General features: G+C 39.3%; 2 protein-coding genes across 2 annotated transcripts in view; one reads left to right on the plus strand and one right to left on the minus strand.

Moving 5' to 3' along the window:
* The window catches only part of RAB37 (RAB37, member RAS oncogene family), a 2,500,291-nt gene that overhangs the window by 158,258 nt on the left and 2,319,434 nt on the right, over positions 1–22,599 (plus strand). The window lies entirely within an intron of this gene.
* Positions 1–22,599, minus strand: part of LOC122812924 (CMRF35-like molecule 7) — an 89,635-nt gene that overhangs the window by 25,380 nt on the left and 41,656 nt on the right. The window contains exon 4 of the mRNA XM_044084982.1: positions 5,569–5,669. Within this exon, the coding sequence (XP_043940917.1) occupies positions 5,569–5,669 (101 nt within the window). The remainder of the gene's footprint in view (positions 1–5,568; positions 5,670–22,599) is intronic.

Consider the following 22,599-nt stretch of genomic DNA (forward strand, 5'->3'; position numbering starts at 1 on the left):
CAGAACAAAAGGGTCACCTCCATCAGATTCTTTTTTCAAAACAGCAGCTCATGTTCTTTTCCCAATTTTCAGGGACTCCTTTCCAGACCTTTATCCTTCACAAGCAGCTCCACAAACTACTCTTCTGAACACTCTCTGAAGACCCAGGAGTCAGGAATTTGGCATCCTTATGTGACAGTAGCTATTCTATACATCCAGAGTCAACTGCTTCTTGCTATTTGTTATTGAAACTTATACCATTCTGGTATTGCTTTGCATTTCTTTTCAGTGACCCACCATTTAGTAAAAGCAACACTGTAAACATAGGAAATAATAACAAAAACAGATTTTGTTGCACAGGCTTAGAAGTCACTATGCTATATAAATTCAGCCGATGTAGATCCACCAGTCCTAACCATTTCAGATGGGATCTAAGCCATAGATAGTCCAGCTGCATTTAAGTGACTGCAGCCTGCATGATGAATCATAAAAAAATAATGTGTATATGTGGGGGGGTATCAAAGCACACAAATATAATGTTGAGTGGATATTATTCAGACTTCTCCAGTCAGAATGGGACCATAGACGGTGATTTACACATACTCACTACTTAGCAAACACTATTTTAGGGTGGTAAGAGCCCATTTTTAGCATGCTTTCTTTATAGTTGAATAACTTTTGTCAGCATTGCCTTTTGTTGTTTTACTTGTATATCAGATGGGATTCTCAGCCCTCTGTTGTCCAGATGGGAGTCTGAGAAATTGCTGGTTGCATGTTGTTTAAAGAATTGCTTTGCTTAGAAAGCTCTGAAAGTCTGGAACCAACAAAAAAAAAAACAAAAAGCTAAATTTCTTCTTTTTGGTTGGTTGTTGGTTTGTTGTACTATCCATTGTGTCACAAGTGGTTTCTTTATCAACCATGGCACCATAGCCACGACTGTTATGTGGCAGTGCCATAAATAGCTAAGCGTCAGTAGCTAAGTTGGATTTCAAGCTTATTAATGTTAGTAAAATGGTTTAGCATGATCTCTTCAAAAAAAATAGCAACAAATAGAAGAAAGCAATAGCTGCATAGCAAAGAGAGAGCTGAGAATTTGTTATGGGAGTCACTGAACTATAAGCTGTGTTTGTGTTCAGTAAGCAAGATCTCATCCTGACAAAGCAGAGAACAAGCAAAAATTCATCTAATAACAACACTTTCCATTTCAATTTTCTTCCTATATTCTCAGTTCACTTTTTCCAAAAAACATATTCTCAGTTCACACACATATAGAAAAAATTCTGAACTCCTACAATATACCCTTCCTTTATGTCTTCATAAATCAGTAAGACATAGCTATACTCCTGGAGTCCATATGAAGCAAATCACCCCAGTCCTGATATATTTCTTCCTTGGTTCATTTCCCTCTGCTGTGATCACATAATCCAATTCCATCACTTTTACATTCTCTGCTTATTCAATAATATAATGACCCATGTCTGGAAACAAGCTACTATTGCTTCTTTCTATACAAATATTCAAATAAATCCTCATCCCAGGACTTCAGAATCATATCTACACTTCTTGTACAAGGAAATTTCCCTGAAAACTAGTACACATTCAGTTATCCACCTACATAAAGACATCCCAGAAGCAAATATCACATTTCAGTCAGTGATGCTATGCCTTGTGATAACCACTAATTCATTGATTTAAATATGATAGAGATATGCAGTTCTAGAACAACTGAACAGCATTGGTAATTGAGACAAAAAAAAAGCCATTTTGGCATATTCCCGATTCCTTTGAAGAGAAATCTGTATTTTTTTCTCAGTGTAATAAATTGTAATCCTTTCAAATGCTGATATATTATATGCATATCATTATGTGACACTTTCCAGGAGATGACCTACCAGGAGATAGTCTAACTTTAACCTTCTTCCTTGTCCATACCACCTTTTATTATACCTTTTTTTCCAGTAACCACCATGCATACACCACTCTTCTCCACTGCAATAATGGTATCACTATGTCTCCTCCATGCTCCAACATCCTCACCAACAGTATTTACCCCTTATCATTACACCACTACCCATACATACAACTATAACTTCTCTTATTCCCAACAACCAATATTCATATCCGCATCCATCCTCCCCATGAATATACAACTCCCCAAAATAAAAATCCTCCCTCACATTCCATAATATCTACAAAAAAAAATCAAAATACACTAAATACTACCTAATAACTATCAAACCTAAATACTATCCTATTTCACTACTCCCATCAGGTGATATCCACCCTAACCCAGGACCCAGTCCTAACTCTACCGCTCCTCACAATACCTCATCAACCACAAGTAATTTACCAAAAAAAGCAAAACAAACAAAACAAACAAATCTCCTTTTACTCTATAAACACTCGAAGCACACTTAATAAAGGTAGCCAACTTCATGCTTGGATATCTGCTCAAAACACAGACATTATTTCCCTTACAGAAACATGGCTTAAACCACAAAACCTAGATAAAGACATACGCCCTCCTGGATATAATATAATATGCCTCGATCACCCTAATAAAAAGGAGGAGGGATTGCAATTCTGTAGTCCGACGACCTCACTTTTACATACCCAAAGCTGTCTATACCTTCCTTTTCTCCCACAGAATTACTTGTAGCAAACCTTAAGCTCAATGACTATACTACTGTTACTGTTGTATCTATCTACATTCCACCAGGTGACAACATTCCCTTATTGGAAAGCATTCTCTCCTACCTCTCCCAAAACAGCCCTAATGAAATCATCCTCCTTGGGGACATGAAAACAAACTGGGAAACACTCACCAGTGCTAACTCAACATACCCTATACATCTATATGGCTTTTCACAACTTATCTCCCAGCCTACTCAAACCAATAACACTCATTCTACCAGTACACTCATTGACTGGATTCTTGTCTCAAATCCCTCTAAATACCATAGTCCTGAAACACTCTCTGACTCCCTGAATGACCACTCTCCAATAAAGGTACTTAGACATGCCTCCCACTTATCTAAACCACATATATACATAACCTGTCGTAAATTATCCTAATTCAACCCAGAAACTTTTAGTAATCTCTTACTCGGAATAAATTGGAACTTCCTCACCCAGCAACCACTTGATGAAGCAGTTCAAGCTTTTAACTCAAACTTCCTAAATATCTTAAACTCACTAGCCCCATTATGGAAAGTAAGGATAAAAGCTACCATATCCCCTTGGCTATCTTAGAATACTCACACTCTCAGGACAGCCAGAGACCGAGTATGGAAAACTTGGACCCAAGCTAAACTACTAGCAGATCTGCAAAAGTATAAAAAAACTGAGAAATAAGACAAAAAAATATTGATAAAGATAAAAAAGACTTCTACTATAACCCTCCAGCTGCCCTAAAATCGGATCCAAAAAAATTCTGGAATGCCATAAACCAAATACTTCATCCTGGTAATCCTACTTCACCTAATCCATCTCCTGACAAATCCCCCAAAGAGACTGCCAACACCTTCAAAGCCTATTTCATTCAGTCAATAGCCATACTTTTCAATCCTAACCTAAAATACTCCAGTAACAATGTTGCAAATTCCCTGGAACCTCCACCCACAGCCAACTCTGCAAACTCTTTTTTCTTTAAAGCAGTCCCTAATACTTACATCAAAACCCTTCTTTCCAAACTAAAACTATGCTCTGTTTCTGTTGACAGTATCCTATCTTACTTTCTTCAGATAGCTGCTCCCTCTATTGCTTTGCCAGTATCTATTTTAATCAACTGTTCCATCTCTAAAGCTAAAGTACCTGCTATCTGGAAACAATTCTATACCATACCTATTCACAAAGGTGGCAGTTCCACAGAACTCTCAAGCTTCAGACCAATAGCTATCCTCTCCCCTCTATCTAAAGTCTTAGAAAAATATATACATACACAAGTAATGCAATATCTTATACAGGGCACACTCCTCACTCCCACTCAGCATGGTTTCTGACCCAAACATAGTACCACTACAGCTCTACTTTCCTTTCTCAGCACCATTTCTATAGCTAGAGATAATCATAAACTTATCTCAGGCTTATTCCTTGACCTCTCAAAAGCCTTCGACACTGTCTCAATCCTCTACTACTGAATAAACTCTCTGATCTCAACTTCTCTACTACAACAATAGCATGGTTCTCCAGCTATCTCACTGACCGACAGCAATCAGTAAGATGGCACTCCTTACTATCATCTCCTCCTCCAGTGAAAATGGGTGTTCCCCAAGGATCCATCTTTGGATCACTACTTTTCAATATCTTCACCAACTCACTCTACTCCTCTTGTCCACAATCCTCATTAGTCCAATATCCAGATGAATCCATAGTTATCACCATTACTAACTCACCCTCTGAACTTCTAACAGCTACCCAGTCTTCTTTCAACTCTGTTGAAACCTGGCTCACCAATAATCAGCTCATCCTTAATCCCCCCAAAAAACAAACTCTTACTCTTTCTTCCCAAAACTGTTACTCATATCAAATCTACTTTTCAAATAAAATCAATAAATTGCACTCTCATAGTTGCTGACTCTAGTACTAAACCCCTTGGTGTAACCATTGATGATCAGCTAAAATTTGACCTCCATATAAATAACTGTATCAGGAAAACCCATCAAAAACTAGGACTTCTCTACAGAAATATAAAATTCCTAACCCCTGAATCTAGAACCGCAATCATCCATGCTTATATTTTGCCATGCCTAACATACTGCTCCCAAATACTCACAAATCTTAACTCCACCTTACTTAGCAAACTTGAATCAACCTATCACAAAACAGCTAGATTTGCTGCACAAGAAACCTACAAATGTCACTACTGTATCTCTCTCAAACATCTAAATTGGCTCAAACTGCCACACCTCCTACTCCTCTCTCAACTCCAGGTTATACACTCCATTATTTATTCACCATCCTACTGTCCAGCACTAGGCAACATAATCTCCTGCTATGTCCCATCCAGACTACTCAGGAGCTCCACCCAAGACTTTTACAAATCTACAAGCCCAAGTCGAAAATAGGAGCATTACATACAGCTACCATCCCTCTATTGCTTGAAACAAACTCCCACAAGAAGTTAGATCACTTTCACACCCTAAACTATTCAAACTAGCCACTAAAGAGTACTTAAAAGGTCACTGGATTTGTACTTGTTCTCAGCCTCCTTGAATATACCTTCACTAAATAACAAACCTAACTTCCTCTGTCTTACCATTATTTCTTCTCCTCCACACCAAAACATTTACAACTTAAACTAGTCTACTTCATCATTTTTTATCTAACACTTTCTCCTTTCCTTCTGCTGCACTATTCTTCATAACATTTTTATAGATAATTTTAACTGCATATATATGATAACTGTTCTACAAGTTTTATTATGAATTATTATAATGTTAACTGTGTTTGTAACGGTTATATTTTTGTAACTATGTTTTGGAGCTTTTCTCCCCGGGCCTCTGCTGAAAAAGCGCTTTTGCTAGTCAGACAATCCCAGTTAACACATGTAAAATAAATCAATAAAATAAATAACATTTTTGTACTTACTTTTAGTATGTAACTTTGTTATAAAGATGACAGCCACAAAAAGTACCATCACAAGAAGAACTGCCAAGATGGTTAGAACCAGGACATTGTTAGTCTGGTGCCTGCAATAAAACACATTGATGTAAGAATAAATGCAACTACTATGCAGTTCTTTATAGAAATATTACAGGTAATATCCAGCAATAGATTTCCTAATTGTCTTCGTGTTACCAGACTTGGGTGCTCTGGGGCATATGAACATCTTCTTTTATATGATAATAATACACTGATGTTTGATGCACTGCTTGCTTCAGTCTAAATTTTGATTTAAACAGGGTTTTCCACTATTGATGTTGTGAACTTGTTTAATTATATACCCCATGATTTAGGACTGGAACTTTTCCATGAGGAACTTTGTGATCACACTAGCTTGGATGGGGGGGCTTATCCATTTTGTTGTGGAAGTAATGGAAGTTATCTTAAAAAAACAACTATATAACTATTGAGGACGAGTACTTCAGGCAACAGAAAGGAATGGCAATGGGGTCAAGTAGTGCCCCCATATTTTCGAATTTAGTCTTAGTGTCCTGTTTTCAATTCCGGTTTGAGACGGAATGGATTGTATACCTCCGGTACCTGGATGATATTTTTGTTCTGTGGAAAGGTGCTGAGTCAGTGGTGTATGTTTTTTTTTTATTACATCAATCAGGTGTGCCCCTATTTCAGGTTCATTCATCATTTTTCTACGGACAGTATTGATTACTTGGACGTCACGATTTCTAAAAATTTAGTTTTGAAGCAATTTACATTCATAGTATTTCGTAAACCTACATACTCTAACAGTTTTCTGGCTTTTGACAGTAAACATCCTTTTTACACAAAGAAAAATTTGGTGAGAGGACAGATGATTAGAGGCGCTAGAATGTGTTCAACCCTGATGGATTATAAAGTTGAATTAGGTAACCTGACACAGATGTTTTTGAACAGAGGTTACCCGATGGACTTGGTTCAGACTATGGTCAAGGAGGTTTTGGAAGAATGGGGGGGGGAGTTTACACCCCTGTTGGGTAATGTGAATTCTATCAAGGAGTTTAAACAGAAACAAGATGGTAATTTTTCTAATGCCATGGTTACACATTTCGGCCCGTTGGGACAGACCGTACAAAAACCTGTATCTAAAAACTGGATCATGTTGGAAGGCAATAGTGACATGTTTAATGTTGTGGGGGCATCACCTCTTTCTTTTTGTACACAAAGTAGGGCCCAGTACTAAGTACTACTTGGAGCACCCCTTACCTCAGGATGACAGAGGCAAAGGGACTAGGAAATTGGATTATGTAGATACTGCCCATTTATTTTGGAGGAAACATCTTTGATGCTTGGCGAATATAGGACTAGGGTTCATTTAGTTCAAGGCAACTGTGGTAGTAAGGGATTAGTTTACTTATGTGTTTGCCAAGGATGCCAGGGGTTTTACATTGGCAAAACTGAGAGGGCATTATGTAAGCATATTTATGAGCATCTACGCATTTGAAAATAAAAACATGAACAACTCCCTTTATAAACACACATTGACATGTCCTGGGAAGACTAGGTTCAAGTTTGGAATGTTAGAAACTGTTGTCAAGGATCCCCGGGGAGGGGATTGGGGTAGCAGGATTAGTAGTAGTGAAGTTAAATGGCAACTAAGGTTGGGAGCCATTTATTCACCAGGTATAAATGAACATGTTTCCCTAGTACCAATTTTGAAAGTGGCAGCCTCAAATCTATGTAAAAAATGTTAATACTGGATATGAAGGTTTATTGGCTAGTGTTTTATTCATTTACATGTTTTAATATGTTATGTAACACATTGTTTTTATATGTATTTATATAAATTTTTTATTTATTTTTATAAGCATATTCTTTACATGCAACTCAGGGGTTAAAAATGCTTTTGCAGTGGTAATTGAGTGGTTACCAATTGAGTTAATTGATTGTGTTAATGAGTTAAGGTATTTCAGCAGTCATAATGGTGAAGCACTAGGTTTGCTAAAGTCCAGGATTTACGTGGACGATAGCACTTACCACTTTGACTACTGCATTTGGAAGATTGGATTATAGTGCATTTACTGGCTTTTACATTTTATTTACTGGTCCTCTTGATGGAATAAACATTTTGTCTGTTATCTACAGCATTGGATGTCTTTTTAACAAGTTGGTGAGGCAGTGTGGACTAAGGTGGATTTGGTTTTTACTAAATTTTGATTGTTGCTAACATGATACAGTGAGGTCAGTAGCTACCATTCAGGATGAGGTAAAATTATAGCATTACACTGACAATTTATGGATACAAGCCATGCCAAATGAAATAAGTTTCAACACCAGACAGCATGTGGTGATGCACTTAATTGCTACCCTTTTTTTTCTGTAAATTATGAAGTTATCTACATCTGGCTATGCAAGGGTCTTGACAATTATGGCAAATAGATCCATGAAACATGAATATAATACCAACACTGTAATAAAAAATGCTACTTATTTATTAAGATTAATTTTAGAATAGTGTCCTCTGGCTGACCTGAGACTCTGTTAACCATCTTTAGTACAATGGTAAACCCTATTAAAGAACGTGGTGCATCCTATTTGTATCTATGGAACTCAACAAATAAGAAAGCTGGAATAAGTCCAGAGTTTTATACTAAAAATAGTGGTTATTTTTGATATGTTATAAGCTTACAAATAATTTTTTAAGTTATGCATAATTCACACAGATTACTTTGTGGATTCGTGATTATGGTCTTCAAATATTTTAATAAATGACTTCTTAGCAAACAAAGTAGATAGCAACTTCTTAAGCAATCCATATTCTACTCAAAATATATACTGTTTTAAAATTCAACAATAGGATACAAACCTTAAAAGAAATTGTTTTAATCATAACTACTATATTATGGCAGTCACTGCCATTGAACATAAGACTGGTTAATCTAGCTACAGGCTGCCTATTCTACTTGGCTCCTGCCCCATTCCCCAGCTTACAGTGGTGAAAGTACTTTGTTATATAATCTGTCTTCACTATACAAACAACCTAATAGAATTCCATCCAGCTGAAAGTGATGCCTCCAATAATTCAACAGATAACAAGAACTTACCCCTTACTCCAGTACCTTAAATGTTGGTGACACTTCTATACAGCAAATAAAATGATTTTCCAAAATCAATATACATTAATCACACATGGCATAATATTATCATCCCATTATAAGGAAACAAGGTTCACATTAGCTCAACAGCCATTACTGCCACACTGTCCAATAAAGTACTGTAAACCAAACAAACCAGATGATTTTCATCTACTTAGCTGAGTAATAAATAGCAAAGATCTGCATAGCAAATATAAAAACAACTAATCTGCATCTCCTCCCTCTGTTCACGTTTTTATTTTTCGGGTGCTCCAGTTTCCTTCTACATTCCAAAGACATGCAGTAGGTGGATTGGACACTCTAAACTTGCCATAAGTGTTTGTGTGTGTGTGTGTGTGTGTGTGTGTGTGTGTGTGTGTGTGTGCGTGTGTGTGTGTGTGTGTGTGTGTGTGTGTGTGTGTGTGTGTGTGTGTGTGTGTGTGTGTGTGTGTGTGATGTGGAAGAACAACTACAGCAGGGATAGACACCCAGCAGTGAAAATATGTGCTCTAGATGATTGCCACTGAAGTGACACCCCAAACCCATCTGGAAAAATGGTAAAAATGGGTTTAGATGGATGGATGGATTCTTGATAATATATTTGAAAATGAAATGCTGAGATGGAATTCATTGTTTAGCCCTACACCCATCACAAGTATCAAAACTTGAGACTAATATACTAGACAAGTAATTATTCTATATTTTAATAACTTCTCAGTAGAGAAACTTTAACACGCTATCATTGCTTTTTCACAACTATCTAGCTATAAACCAGGCTTTTTCCTCACAGCACTATATTTCACTCTAAAATGTTAATGCTACAAAAAATCATGTTAAGTTTACTCCCACAAAACCTAATGCTCATACCATTAACATTGCAAATAATGACTCTCTCTGTCTCTTTCTCTCTCACTGTTATGCTTAAAAAACAACTTTGCATGACATTCTTTCCAAACACAGATTATCTTAACAATTAACCTAAGCCTGCTAACAAATACCAGTAGATAAATCCTGCATCGAGCACATCAGTAACATTCCACAAACTTACTTCTGTCCTTATGACCTGCCTACCACAAGAACCCATTTCAAACAAGCATTGCCTCGCATGTAAAACGTCGACTCATCTGGCCAAGAGCTCCCTTCAGACTTTCCCCAATCATGTTTCTCTTTCAATTTCAAGGTAATAGATTCAAACTGAGCAACAACATTGCTGTTTTGCTGTTAAATCAGTATACATGCTTTAACCTCACTACACTTAATTGTTGCCTTCTTAATGCAGATAGCATTAAAATGAATTAGAATAACTAGTTTATAAGTCACAAAAATAATATCCTATCCCTCTATCCTTACTTTACTGTAAACCGCTATACATATTTAGCAACAGGCCAGGACATAGGGCAAGCAGTGATACAGTCCTCTTGGGAGCCTACATGGAGTTTACATGTTTGCGCAGCAGTGCGGCGGTGCGTGGCGAGCAGTAGAGCGCAATGCATATTAATGCTGTGTGGTGTGTCTAAGCCAGCTTTCGAGGCTGGCAACAGCGTTGCTGGCCAGGAAACCTTGTAAGTGAATGCGAATACAATTCTGTTTAAGCAGAGCATCTGTGGTCTGCAGAATTGTGCAAAATGCCACAATGATCACCAAGGTTTCACATATAGCTTTCAGTCTGTTAGTGCAACACATCTGCCATACTTAATGGATGGACAAAGATCCAAAAATAGGGACAGATTTCTAATATTGCTCTTCCAAACTTAGAAAGTTGATAGAATAATAGGTTTTACAGTAACATAAACTTTTTGAAGAGCATGAAATTTGAAACTCAAATCTCTGTCATTAGTTCATTACTTCACTCTGTAATTACATGCCAATGATTTGACAGAAAACCAAAATATTATGAGGAAAAAATCATAAATATGAGACAAAAATGGATATTCTGCACAAATCAGGACAGTTGAGTGGTATGCAGACTCAAATGTATGTAATACTGAGACATACCACTCCAGAGATCATCCCAGTATTATGGCAGAAAGCCACAAATTTGATAAGGAAAACATCTGGACATCCTGGGAATATCAGGACAGTTGAGAGGTATGAATGTGAAGTATATGGTCCAAACACAGTACAAGACAGTGAACCTAGAGTGCAGAGTATTGTAATATCCCATTCCTGGCATACTGTACTGAAGCTGTAATGATCTGTAACAGGACATGGCCTGCCATGTAAAATGACTCCGCAAGGAAAGTGTGTGTATTGAATAGGGACACACAGATTAATTGTAGGAATCAACACAGGGAAAGAGGACAGATGAAACTCTCTCATGTACAGCAGAGGGGGGCATGTCAATGGAGGAAGGTTGCAGCAGCAACACCAATCACATATCTATATGGTACATTAGGGGCTGTACAGTGAAAATGTGTTTTATATGACTGTTACACAAGGTGAAATAAAAATGGGGAGTATGTCTGTGAGATATAAGCATCCTTGCATGAATAATGCAGAAGACATCTAGCAGGGATTTGGCATATAATTGGGGTAGGCTGCATATTCTGAACCTGTGCAAACTGATATGCCTGAATATGAGCGCACTCTCATCAGAGGTCCCCAGCAAGGTGGTCATAGGTAGAGGATCATGGAAAACATTACAAGAACCAACCACAATCATGGACAATATCAGAATAATGCCACAAGTAATCACATGCCTCTGACATAACATATGTGATGTAGAGTGATAAGAGAGGAATCTGCATACACACTTGAACAACTATTATGATACATCCACACTCTATGAGGGTAACCACGCACACTGTCCTGGTACTGTAACATCTGGTGGAGGTGTTAGGAGGGACACTGCTATCCCTATACCACAGTATGGGCAATACAGGCTAGTCGCCTATGTGTATATATGTATATATATATATATATATATATATATATATATATATATATATATGTATATATATATATATATATATATATATATATATGTATGTATCTCATGATCTATATTATCACTAATGATATACATGCCATTGTTAAGGTTGTCAAATACCTATTTATGTAGTATGTCCATAAGCAGAACAGGTAGCACACATGCATCTGGTGTAACAACATGATTGTGTTTCACTCCATCAGACAGTCATGTATATTCCACAGAAAGAATACCTAGGTATGGCCAATAGGCTGTGTGACAACACACTGTGACAAAGGTGGTAGACTTCAGTTACACATCACTAGAAGATGTGTATGGAGGTACATAAAGACGTGTGCATTGTAAATGGTTATTGGTGTGATGAAGGTTGGTTATCATGAAGGTATTGTGGCCTCTGATGTGCATGTCCTTCACATACCCAGTACCTGTGTTACATTCAAGGGAGTAGTCAGGACCGTGACCACATGCTGGTGGATGTACCACTTACCCTCTATCCCAGGACACAGGTCTCATACTTATTGGTCTGATTATAGGGTGTGATGTCCACATTCTACTCTGGTTGCATGTTTATTATCCTGATGTAACAAATCCTCCCATGTTTTCTTGTCACTGCAGGTGTTGTCATGGCTGTTGCAGCAGTTTTAGGCAGGCATTGATACTGTATGCATTATACTAATATCACATTTGGAGTCAATGATTGTCCACAATCTGTAGTCCATTGGGCAGCTGTTTGGACACAGCATGTGTATGTCATCTGTGATGTCCATCTAACTAATGGGCAGGAAAGGGTGCAGCAGACAGCCCTGATGTATGGACCTGATCACTAGACCTGAGATATAGGTCACATCACACATTTCAAAATTGTGAGATGCCACATATGTGATACACTGGTCTACCCATTTGGTGAGATAGCCGTTTATGGCCACATATGACAGTAGTCAAAGTCAAAGTAAACTTTATTGTCATTCAGAAATCTCACAAGTGCAAAAACTGAACAAAATTCCATGTTTCCGGACTCGGTGTGCAGACAACATATAAACTATTTTCACAGACATTTACACATATTACACCTAGCTATTACATCACCTATTGCATTACGTAGCTGTACACTTACACATATAACACCTATCTATTACATCATGGACATGCAGGTAGACTAATACTGCACATAATTAGAAACAGAGTTTAACACATTTCGCAGTGAACACATACTTGCATGAGACTTGAGACTTTATTATCGCACAGGCACTTGGTTAAAACATTGCATTGATCCTTGCACAGAAAGAGACATTTGAGTATTGCACTGTGAACATTAGGGTATTGCACTATGGAACTTAGAGTATTGCACTATGGTTAATTTATGAATTTGCAACCTGTATTGCACTGAAAAAAGGAGATATTTTACTGCATTGCTACTGCCCTAGATGGCCTATAAGTTAACAATCATAGTGAATATTGCACTAAGTGTTGGATGAGAATGGTAACCATGTTAATGCATAATATGAGACAAGCTACTACAGTTTCTACTGACCCAAATGGCCATCATGGAGTGTAGTTGTTACTAGAGTTCAGCAGCCTGATGACATTAGCAAAGAAGCTGTTCCTGAATCTCGTAGTTCTGCAAAGCATGCTTCAGAATCTCTTTCTGGATGATAGATGCAGGAACAGTCTGTAAGCAGGGTGAATGCAGTCTTTAATTATTCCTGTGGCCCTGCTGAGACATCTGGATAAGTACAAGCCATGGATAAGTGGTAAGGTGGTCCTAATGATCCTCTTGTCTGTCTTCACCAGTCTCTGGAGGGATTTGCGCTCAGAGGTAGAGCAGCTTCCATATCATACTACAAGGATGTTCATCAGGCTGCCTTCTACAGTACCTCTGCAGAAGGTAATGAGAACTGTCAATGGGATATTCGCTCTCCTCAGCCTTTCCTAAAAATGCAATCTCTGGTGTGCTTTCTTGACTATGGCATTTGTATTGGTGTTCCAAGACAAGTCCTCATCAATGTGCACTCCCAGAATGTTTGAGCTTCTCACTCTTTCCACTGTTTCCCCATTGATGGTGAGGGGAGAATGTTCCTTGTGATTTTTCCTGTAGTTCACACTTATCTGTTTTGTCTTGTTCATGTTTAGTGCTAAGTTGTTATTTCCACACCAGGTAATCAGTTGTTCCACCTCATCTCTATCCACTGTTTTATCATCATTACTGATGAGGTCCTCCACCATTGTTTCATCAGCAAACTTGATGATGTGCTTTGTATTGTACCTGGCTGTACAATTGTGTGTTAACAGGGTGAACAGCAAGGGACTTAGTACACATCCTTGTGGGAGTCCAGTGTTAAGAGTGATGCTATGTGAGGAGTTATTTCCTGCACACACTTTCTGAAGTCTGTGAGAACATCAGAAATCTGGTTATAAAGTGGACTGCTGATTCCTAGCTGGAGTAGCTTCATTACCAGATGAAGAGGGATGACCATGTTAAAAGCAGAGCTGAAGTCGATGAATACCTCAGTGCTGATTGAATACCTCATTGTGGATTTGTGTCAAATGCCTTGATCTGGTCAAGTTACACAAGATGATACTGTTGTCATCATGCATGCCCTTGATGATCTCTTTGAGGGCATCTATCTGATGTAAAAGACCTGATGTAGCATTAACAACTCACACAGGTTTTTTCAACACAGCTTGAATATTACTAGTGTATTATGTGCAAGAAGTCCGTGATGACATGTTGGTCTACCTCACAGTCGAGGAGAGTCAGGATGTCTCTATACATGCATACATCAGGTGCTGTCCCCCTAACTCAAGTAGATGCATATAGCCCATGTGGAGGGTGCATTGAAGTGTGTATTCAACCATATCTGGAAGGGTTATGAGCTGAGTCCCGCTTTTTAAATTTCTCCAAATTTTTTGTGTTTCTAATACCATGAAGGGAATGGACCTCATTCCTAAGTCAAAGTACAACTAAGGTTCATGAAATTAATATTGTTTCACTCTTTGATGTCAGCCAGTAGTGCTCTTTGCAGCACCTACAATGTGCCCAGTAATGACTCCTTCTGCAATTCGTATGGAGTTACATGTATTGGTAGCATATCTAAATACAATCGTAGATTCTTTTTATACCACCCGTTGCTCCTACTATTATTGGAACTGTCTGGGTATCTTTCTTCCACATTGCTCTCATTTCTGCCTTCAAATCCTGATATTTTATGACTTTGTGTCTTTCTGTACGCAAGACACTGTAGTCACTGGGTATGGCGATTTCAATGATCAATGCTACTTTTGTCTTCTTTTCTTGGACCACTATATCTGGTTTTCTAGCATCTATGTTTTGAACTGTTGTTAATGGATGATTCCATGTGATGTAGATGTCTTTATTTTCTGCGATGCTTTGTGGTTCATGTTTACAGTGTTTTTCAGCCACTTCAGTACCATAATATTTGCACAATCCCCAGTACAACAGTCTTACCACATTATTATGCCTTTCAGTATATAGTCCTTTTGCCATTAGTATGTCTCAACCAGCAGCAAAGTGTGCAACTGTTTCCAATTCTGTTTTACAAAACCTACATTTGTCAGTTTCTCCCACATATTCAATCGACTTTGTAAACCAGCATGTATGCAGCCCACTATCTTGGGCCGCCAATATTAGCCTTTCATCTCTTGGTTTAAATTCGCCTCTCCTCAACCATTCCGGTGCTCGTTCCTGATCAACATGGCCCCACACCGTTGGTGATCTGTGATGTTATCACAGCCCAGTGATTCTGTGTGATAGGCCTGGATGATGGTAAGACAGTACATACTGCCTATCATGATCTGGCCTAGGGTTTTGACACAATTGCCCATGCAGGCATCATTGATAAACCCTCCCAGCTAGGGATTAAATCTTACATCAGTTGATGGATAACCAATTCACTCACCAACAGAAGACATACTGTGAAAGTTGAACAGTTCCTCTAGGTCACACTTAGTCTAAATGAATCACCAGTAACTTCCAAAATTATCTGTAAACCACAGAAAAACAGCTAGTGATCCAAACCACTGCCAAAGAAGTCACTATTGTTTGCCAAGAAGTACAGAGTTCTATGCCAAAAGATGAAAAATTCTTTATTGTAGGTAAGCACTTTCGTGGTGCTGCTCACACCACTTCATCAGACCTTTTACAACAATGCATCACATTACTCTATACTTTATATTAAAATTTGAATCAGACCATTAACTTAATTGATTCAGTTAAATAAATTAACCTGTTAATAACCCATGAAAATCTTCTATGAAGGCTATACCTAGGGTACAGAAGCTCAAACTACTATAAAAACATATAAGAGATGCATATATAACAAATAACCATGAATATATAGACAACATATATAAAAAACATAGTAAGAAACACTTGTAAAAACACTTATAAAAACACTTGTGTATGCATACTTTTAAACCAGTACTTTCATACAAAAATAGAAATATAAAATAAGTGCATGCATGCATTTCTCTCTTTCTGCACCTAATCAAAAGGGTGCTTAGTTATTATTTAATATATAAACATACTAAATGACTTTTGTATGGTCAAATCAAAGGCCTATTCCACAAAACAGGTTTAAGGGGGATCCTATCGTTTAGCCCCTGACCCCTACCTGCTCTCAGTCTAATAATCCAGCGTGTCTCTGAGGTCTCAGTTCTGTTTATAATGCCCCCCCCCATCATTTTCCCTTATTAGTTCTATCACTTGGAAGCTAAATGTATGTTCTGGCCCCTTACTTTGCACATGCTTAGCCAATGCATTTGTCACATTCTGATTCCTAATGTGTAATAAATGTTCTCATATTCTGAACCTCAATTCCCTGTTGTTTTTTCCTACATAGAAACTCGAACATACGTTACACACTACAATATATACTAAGTTCTTGCTATTACAGGCAGCTTGAACACTAAACACGTATTCTCTACCTGTATCAAGGTGCATGAAATTATTATTAGCATCTAGGTATCTGCACTGATTACATCTAGTACATGGTAATGTGTCCTTATTGGAAGCAACATTTCTGCCTGGTGTTTCTTTGGCTTCTATGGGATAACATACATGTCTCTTCAGAGACTTTTTGTTTTTGAAAGAGAAACTTGTTTTTTCTCCTATCTCCCTTATATTGGGATCATGTGTCAAGATGGGCCAGTGCTTCCTAATGACTCCTGTTATAAGGGACATATTATTTGAATATTGAGTAGGTACTCTCAAAACTTTCTTTTTTACTATTGGGTTCTTAGTTGTATTATTCCTATTATCAGAGAAATAGGGCTTCCCAGTAGTGTCTCTTAACTTGGCACTCTCATCTATTATGTCAGTTGTAATGTGGTCAGTGTAACTCCTCTCTCTAAATCTCTATCTCAGGTTAGTAATCTCCTGGTCAAAGTCCTCATCCCTTGCTGTTAACCTAGATGCTCTCAATGTTTGCTTTTCACAACATTTTTAAAAATATGTCTGGGGTGCATGCCCTCTTGATGCAAAATGGTATTTCTATGACACTCCTTTCGATATAATTTAGTAGTTATTTGACCGTCTTTTGTCTTAATCACCTTTACATCTAGAAACTCCACTTTCTTATCTGAAACCTTCATTTCAAAGGTTAGGAAGGATGTGTTGGTGTTAACATTATGGTAAAACTTATCAAGTTCTTCCTGGCTACCATCCATTAACAAAAAGAGGTAATCTACGAAACGCTTATAGAATATTATCTGGTTCCAAGTGCCATTACTTATGCTGTTATTCTCCCATAAGGCCATAACAAAGTTTGTGTAGCTGCTGGCACTGGCCTTAAAATGTGTGAGGATACTAAGTGGAAATAATATCATATGTAGTTGCCAAGAAATGAAGGGCAGGGTAGATGTTAAGGCACACAACCTGTGAACTGTGTGCTGCTTACTTACATTTTCAACCTTACATCTAACACTTTGTAGATTGAACCTGACACACCCAGTGGAAATAAGGCAGGTCTGCAGTGCTGTTGTGTTTTCCTTCTCCCAACCAGTAATCATTCACAAGTTGCAATCCATTAAACACAAACACTGAGTGAGTGCCTGCACTATGTTTACATCTCTTACACAGATATGAGTATTTGGGATTCAGCAATTCTAATGCATTCATACCTCATTTGCATCTTCACTGTGCTAGCAGCCCTGAATCTACACCATATAAAAAGGCAACAATGTAGCTAGGCAATCTGATGGTGAGGATATTTGTTTATTTTGGGAAGACTGCACATACGCTATTTCTTCTCGATATATCTGTACGCACAGAGGAGTACTGAACTTCAGTAATTATGCTTCCATTTTGTCAGCTACATACTGCATATTTTGGAATGTATTTAAGAAAAATCTGAAGCAAAATCTTTTACACTTTTATATGTATGCATTAGGTAGAAGTGTACTGATTGTATGGGCATGTTTGTCATGCCATGTCAGAGGTATGCATGATTGCCAATGCATGAAAATGGAATGCTGTGTAATAAATATGTACAAATATTTCAGGCCCAGTACCTTTGATAGCCTTTTATCATTTCAAAGATGGTTTGTTAGGAAAATGTGTCTGTTCTTTTGGTGGGGGAGCAAAGGTGAGCTACTGGTATGGCACAAACAAGGATAGACTATTCTTTGGTGGGGGAGCAAAGCTGAGCTACTGCTATGGCACAAACAAGGATAGACTATTCTTGGTGGCGGAGCAAAGGTGAGTTACTGTTGTGGCACAAACAAGAATATGTTGCTCTTGTTACTCTCCTTGTGTTGCATCCTGTCTGTTGTTAGTATTTCACATCTGTAGAGTGTTTATGTTTCTCCAGTGGGTAATACTGACTAGGTACCATTTCTGTTTTATCTGGAAACAATTACTTTGTAGTTATGTGATCCTTTTGTGTATTATCTTTCTGTTGTCTTTTAGGAAACCTAGGAATATGCCACCCATGCATGTCAATCCTAAGAGACCACCCTACACTGATGCTGAAAACCAGGTGATAGTGGATGCTTTTAGGCAACATGGTGCTTTTCTGCTGAAAAGGGGACGAGGAGATATGGCACGTAGGATGCAAATTTGGCACCAGATAGTTGATGATGCATATGCAATGTCTGGCCATGGCAAAACATATGAGCAGGTGTACTACAGGGCCACTTACATGATCACATCTGCATGGAGCAGAGCAGCTGCACTGGGCCGTGACCAGATAGTTACTGCGGGATGGCCTGCTAGGGAACCACTAGTAACACCCAATGAAGAGTTCATGGCCAATATCAGCGATCCAGACAGCTCCCAGGAGAATGCAATACAGCATGTCCTGGGTGTCAGAGCAACAGTCTCAGAGACAGCAAGCACATCCCAGGAGGAGCTTACTGGTATGCTTTGGTACCTCAACAGTTGAATACTGTTGCATAGTAAAACAACTGAAATCATTAAGTTACTTCTGTGTCACATATATTTTTTTGGGGGGATTGAAGATTGCTACAGTTATCAGCTTAGGTTGCAGTTGACAGCCACATTCTTGTTAAAAGTATAGTTAATGGACATATAAAGGGGTAAAAGTAGTACCCCCATGTTACTGTTAATTGTAATGATGTTGCCTTATCTCTTGTTTACTTCTGCCAGAACCATCTGGTTTGCAGAGCAGTATCTCATCTGCAGATGGTAAGCCAAACATATTTATGTCAGTACAGCTGTGCAATTTAAAGAAATATTGCAGTGTGTGCTGTTGATGTCAGTTCTGTTGTTTGTATTGTTGTACTGTCTGTAATAGTGGCAGCACTGTTACTTTGTTAACATATATTGGACTATAGCAGTGTAGGTACTAATTTTTCTTGTGCCTGTTGCTTTTTATCACAGGTGATCATGAGAGTGGGAGTCTGGGCCTTCTGCCACCTGATGTTAGTGTATCAGCAGACTTTGATGGTGATGGTGGCCAAACTGACGGACAGTTGGGGGGAAAAGAAGTTAAATCTGACACTGAGGTTGACATATAGCCATTCCCTGCAATTCAGTTGGACATAGCCAGTAGACCTAGGCCTACCCATTCCAGTGAGCCCTCAGGTATTGGACAGGTGGAGGGCAAGGCCAGTGATCAGGGAAGTGTAGCTACTGTGGCTTCACTGCCTGTTGACTCTGGCCATAGCCAAAATGTGGGTGAGGTGCCACTCAGGAGGGTTGATGGGGGTGCTCAGAGGGGGTCTGCTGTCCCTCCTCCACGTAGTGCAGATGTCTCCTCCCGTGCAACTCAATGTATGTTTAGGTCCATCATAGAGGTGCAGGTACATTTCGATAGGTGGTCCAGACAAATGCTCAGGGTTGTAGATGTGGCACAGGCTGACATACATGACTGCCTCTACCATGTTGCCAATTCAATGGATCAGGTGAATGACACAGTGGAACAAGGGATATCTGTGATGGCACGAGGGGTGTCTGTCATGGAATGAGCATTGTCTGTGACTGAACATCTGTTGTTGGGAGGGGAACAGCATCCTTGTGGGTATAGGTTAGCCACATCGTCTGCTGTTAGCAAGCATGACCATGCCTGATCATGCTCCTATAGTGGCAGTACTTCCACTGCTCCATCAATGAGTGTGGTGTCCACACCCAGAGATGGCAGGCTATGGGGTTATGGTCCTGGGCATCCCTGTGGAGAGAGCTCATCTGGCAGACATCAGTCATGCTCAGGTAGTTGCAGTGCATCTGAACGTGGGTGTGGACGTGCCTGTGCAACTCCTGGCACTGCCAGTTTTCATGGTCAGGGACAACAATGATGAACTGCCACCTCTACCATGCATGGAGCATACCTGTCCAAAATAACATGATGCATAGCCAGGACAGAGGTTGGCTGTGTTCATGCAGGCACTCGTATACCAATTTCACCTGGAGGAGCCCTACTAACACACATACAACAGTTACTCATTTTGTCTCACTGGCCATTTGTTGGTTTAACCAAGTGTCTGCCTGCTTCTCTTTCTTACTCACACACACTCACTGGCTTTTTGTGTCAGCCTAGGCTTCCTGCCCCCCCACATGACACCTTGTGCAAGTGATAACTGTGCCATAGATATCCCTTTTTAATATCTTTTAGATTCAGTGATACATAAGCTTTGTGTCTGATGCTCTAGGTGCATGGCTAACTTAGTGTTTAGCATATTTGCATTTGTGGTGTTGAACTGGTAATTGCACCTTTGACTTATATTGGCCTTGGAAAGTTTGACAGCTGATAGTGTCAAAATTCCCAACTTTATAGTGAATGATCTTGTGAGGGTTGTGAAGTTAGAAACTGTAATGTGTATCATTACTTTCTAACTTCTCTCTTTAATGATTTACCAGCACAAAGGTATGGTGCTAAATTGAGGGCATACAGTGATCATCAGTACTTTTGAGAGGTATGACTGTGTGAATCTTTGATGCCTGAGGCCTACTGCTTAGTAATGGACACATATAAGTCAAATAAGTCTCTGCTGTCACATGTTAAGGTAATTTCTGTACAAATATCCTACCTTTTACATGCTTACCATACCAAGTAATGAAATACAAGGATAATTCACCCATTTATAGTATTACACTCCAGGTTCAGGACTTACCTTGTAAATGCAGGAGTTGCCAAAGTTTTAGTTCAGGGCTGACTCTGATGCAAGCAGCACGCAACCAATACATGGGAAGGTAATGGTTGTATTAGTTGCCTGGCATCAATGTTACTATACGTATGTGAGTAGGAGGAAGGTTTTAGGCTCCTAGGTGGTGAGCCAGTGTGCTATGCATTGTCTTTTAACCAACGCCAACTGAGCACACCTACATCTGCCTACACCCACAGCAGCTGGTGGTTCTCCCTCTGTCTCCTCATCTGCCTTTGGCTGTGGTAACCTTGACATTGCTGGTGGGATGTGTGCATGGGATGTGTGCTGCTTCACCTTGCTGATCATGCTGAAGCTGTTTTCTCAGGGTGATGTTGTGTAGCATGGCACATATTGTGAATATATCAGTACACGTCCATTGACTGTACTGCAGGGCTCCCCCCAGATGTGTGTAGGTACAGGAACTGTGACTTCAGCAGTCCAAACACATGCTCTGTATTTCTGGTTTGAGCATGTGCCCCATCATGGCATTCTTCCGTGGGTGTGTGTGCATTTCTGATAGGTGTCATCATCCATGGTTCCAGTGCATAGCCTGCATCCCCCAGTAAATGACCTGTGGGATACCCCCCTAGCAAACATCTGGTACAGTTGGGAAGTGTGCAAAATATGTGAGTAGTGGTAACTGCCAGGGTTGTCAGCACACACAAGATGATTCCCCTGGCATTACACACACACACATTACACTTGGCAGTTGATAGAGTGGTAGGCCTTTTGTTTATGTAGACCCTACCTTGTTCCTCGGATGGTGCCTTCATTTCTATATATGTGCAGTCTATGGCAGCCAGTACTTCAGGGTAGTGTGCTATGTGGTAGAACTCCTGCATATTTCTGTCCCTCTCCTCAGAACTATGGGGAAAATATATGTCATCACTGGCATGCTAGAGCATAGCATTCAGGAACTGGTGGAGGATCCTGGATGGTGATGCTTGTGACACTCCCAGCATGTCCAGTGTTGGTCTCTGAAAGGTGCCTGTAGCTAAAATTCTAAGTGCTACACATACCTTTAGCTCCACTGGGATGGGTTCCCTTCAGTTGGCTCTGGCTCTGAGTTGAGGACGCCAGTGGTTGCAGAGTCCATGTTGTATGTCCCTGTCCACCCTGTAGCACTCTACAATGTCCATGTCATATAGGTTGATAAAAGTTAAATGGGGCCTGAACACTATTCTTCTACTCGGCTTAGGCCTTTGAGCAGCAACAGCGACATTAGTTTCAACCTGTAGCACATACAAATGAATTAAAGCAGCAGCAGTTCCCAACATTCTGTCTGTGTAGACTCCTTTCCGTGGCTGTATTCCAAAAGTTTTGGAATTCACAGGAAAA

The sequence above is a fragment of the Protopterus annectens genome, chromosome 10.part0, assembly GCF_019279795.1.
Source record: "Protopterus annectens isolate FY-2018-M chromosome 10.part0, PAN1.0, whole genome shotgun sequence".
Classification (NCBI taxonomy): Eukaryota; Metazoa; Chordata; order Ceratodontiformes; family Protopteridae; genus Protopterus; species Protopterus annectens.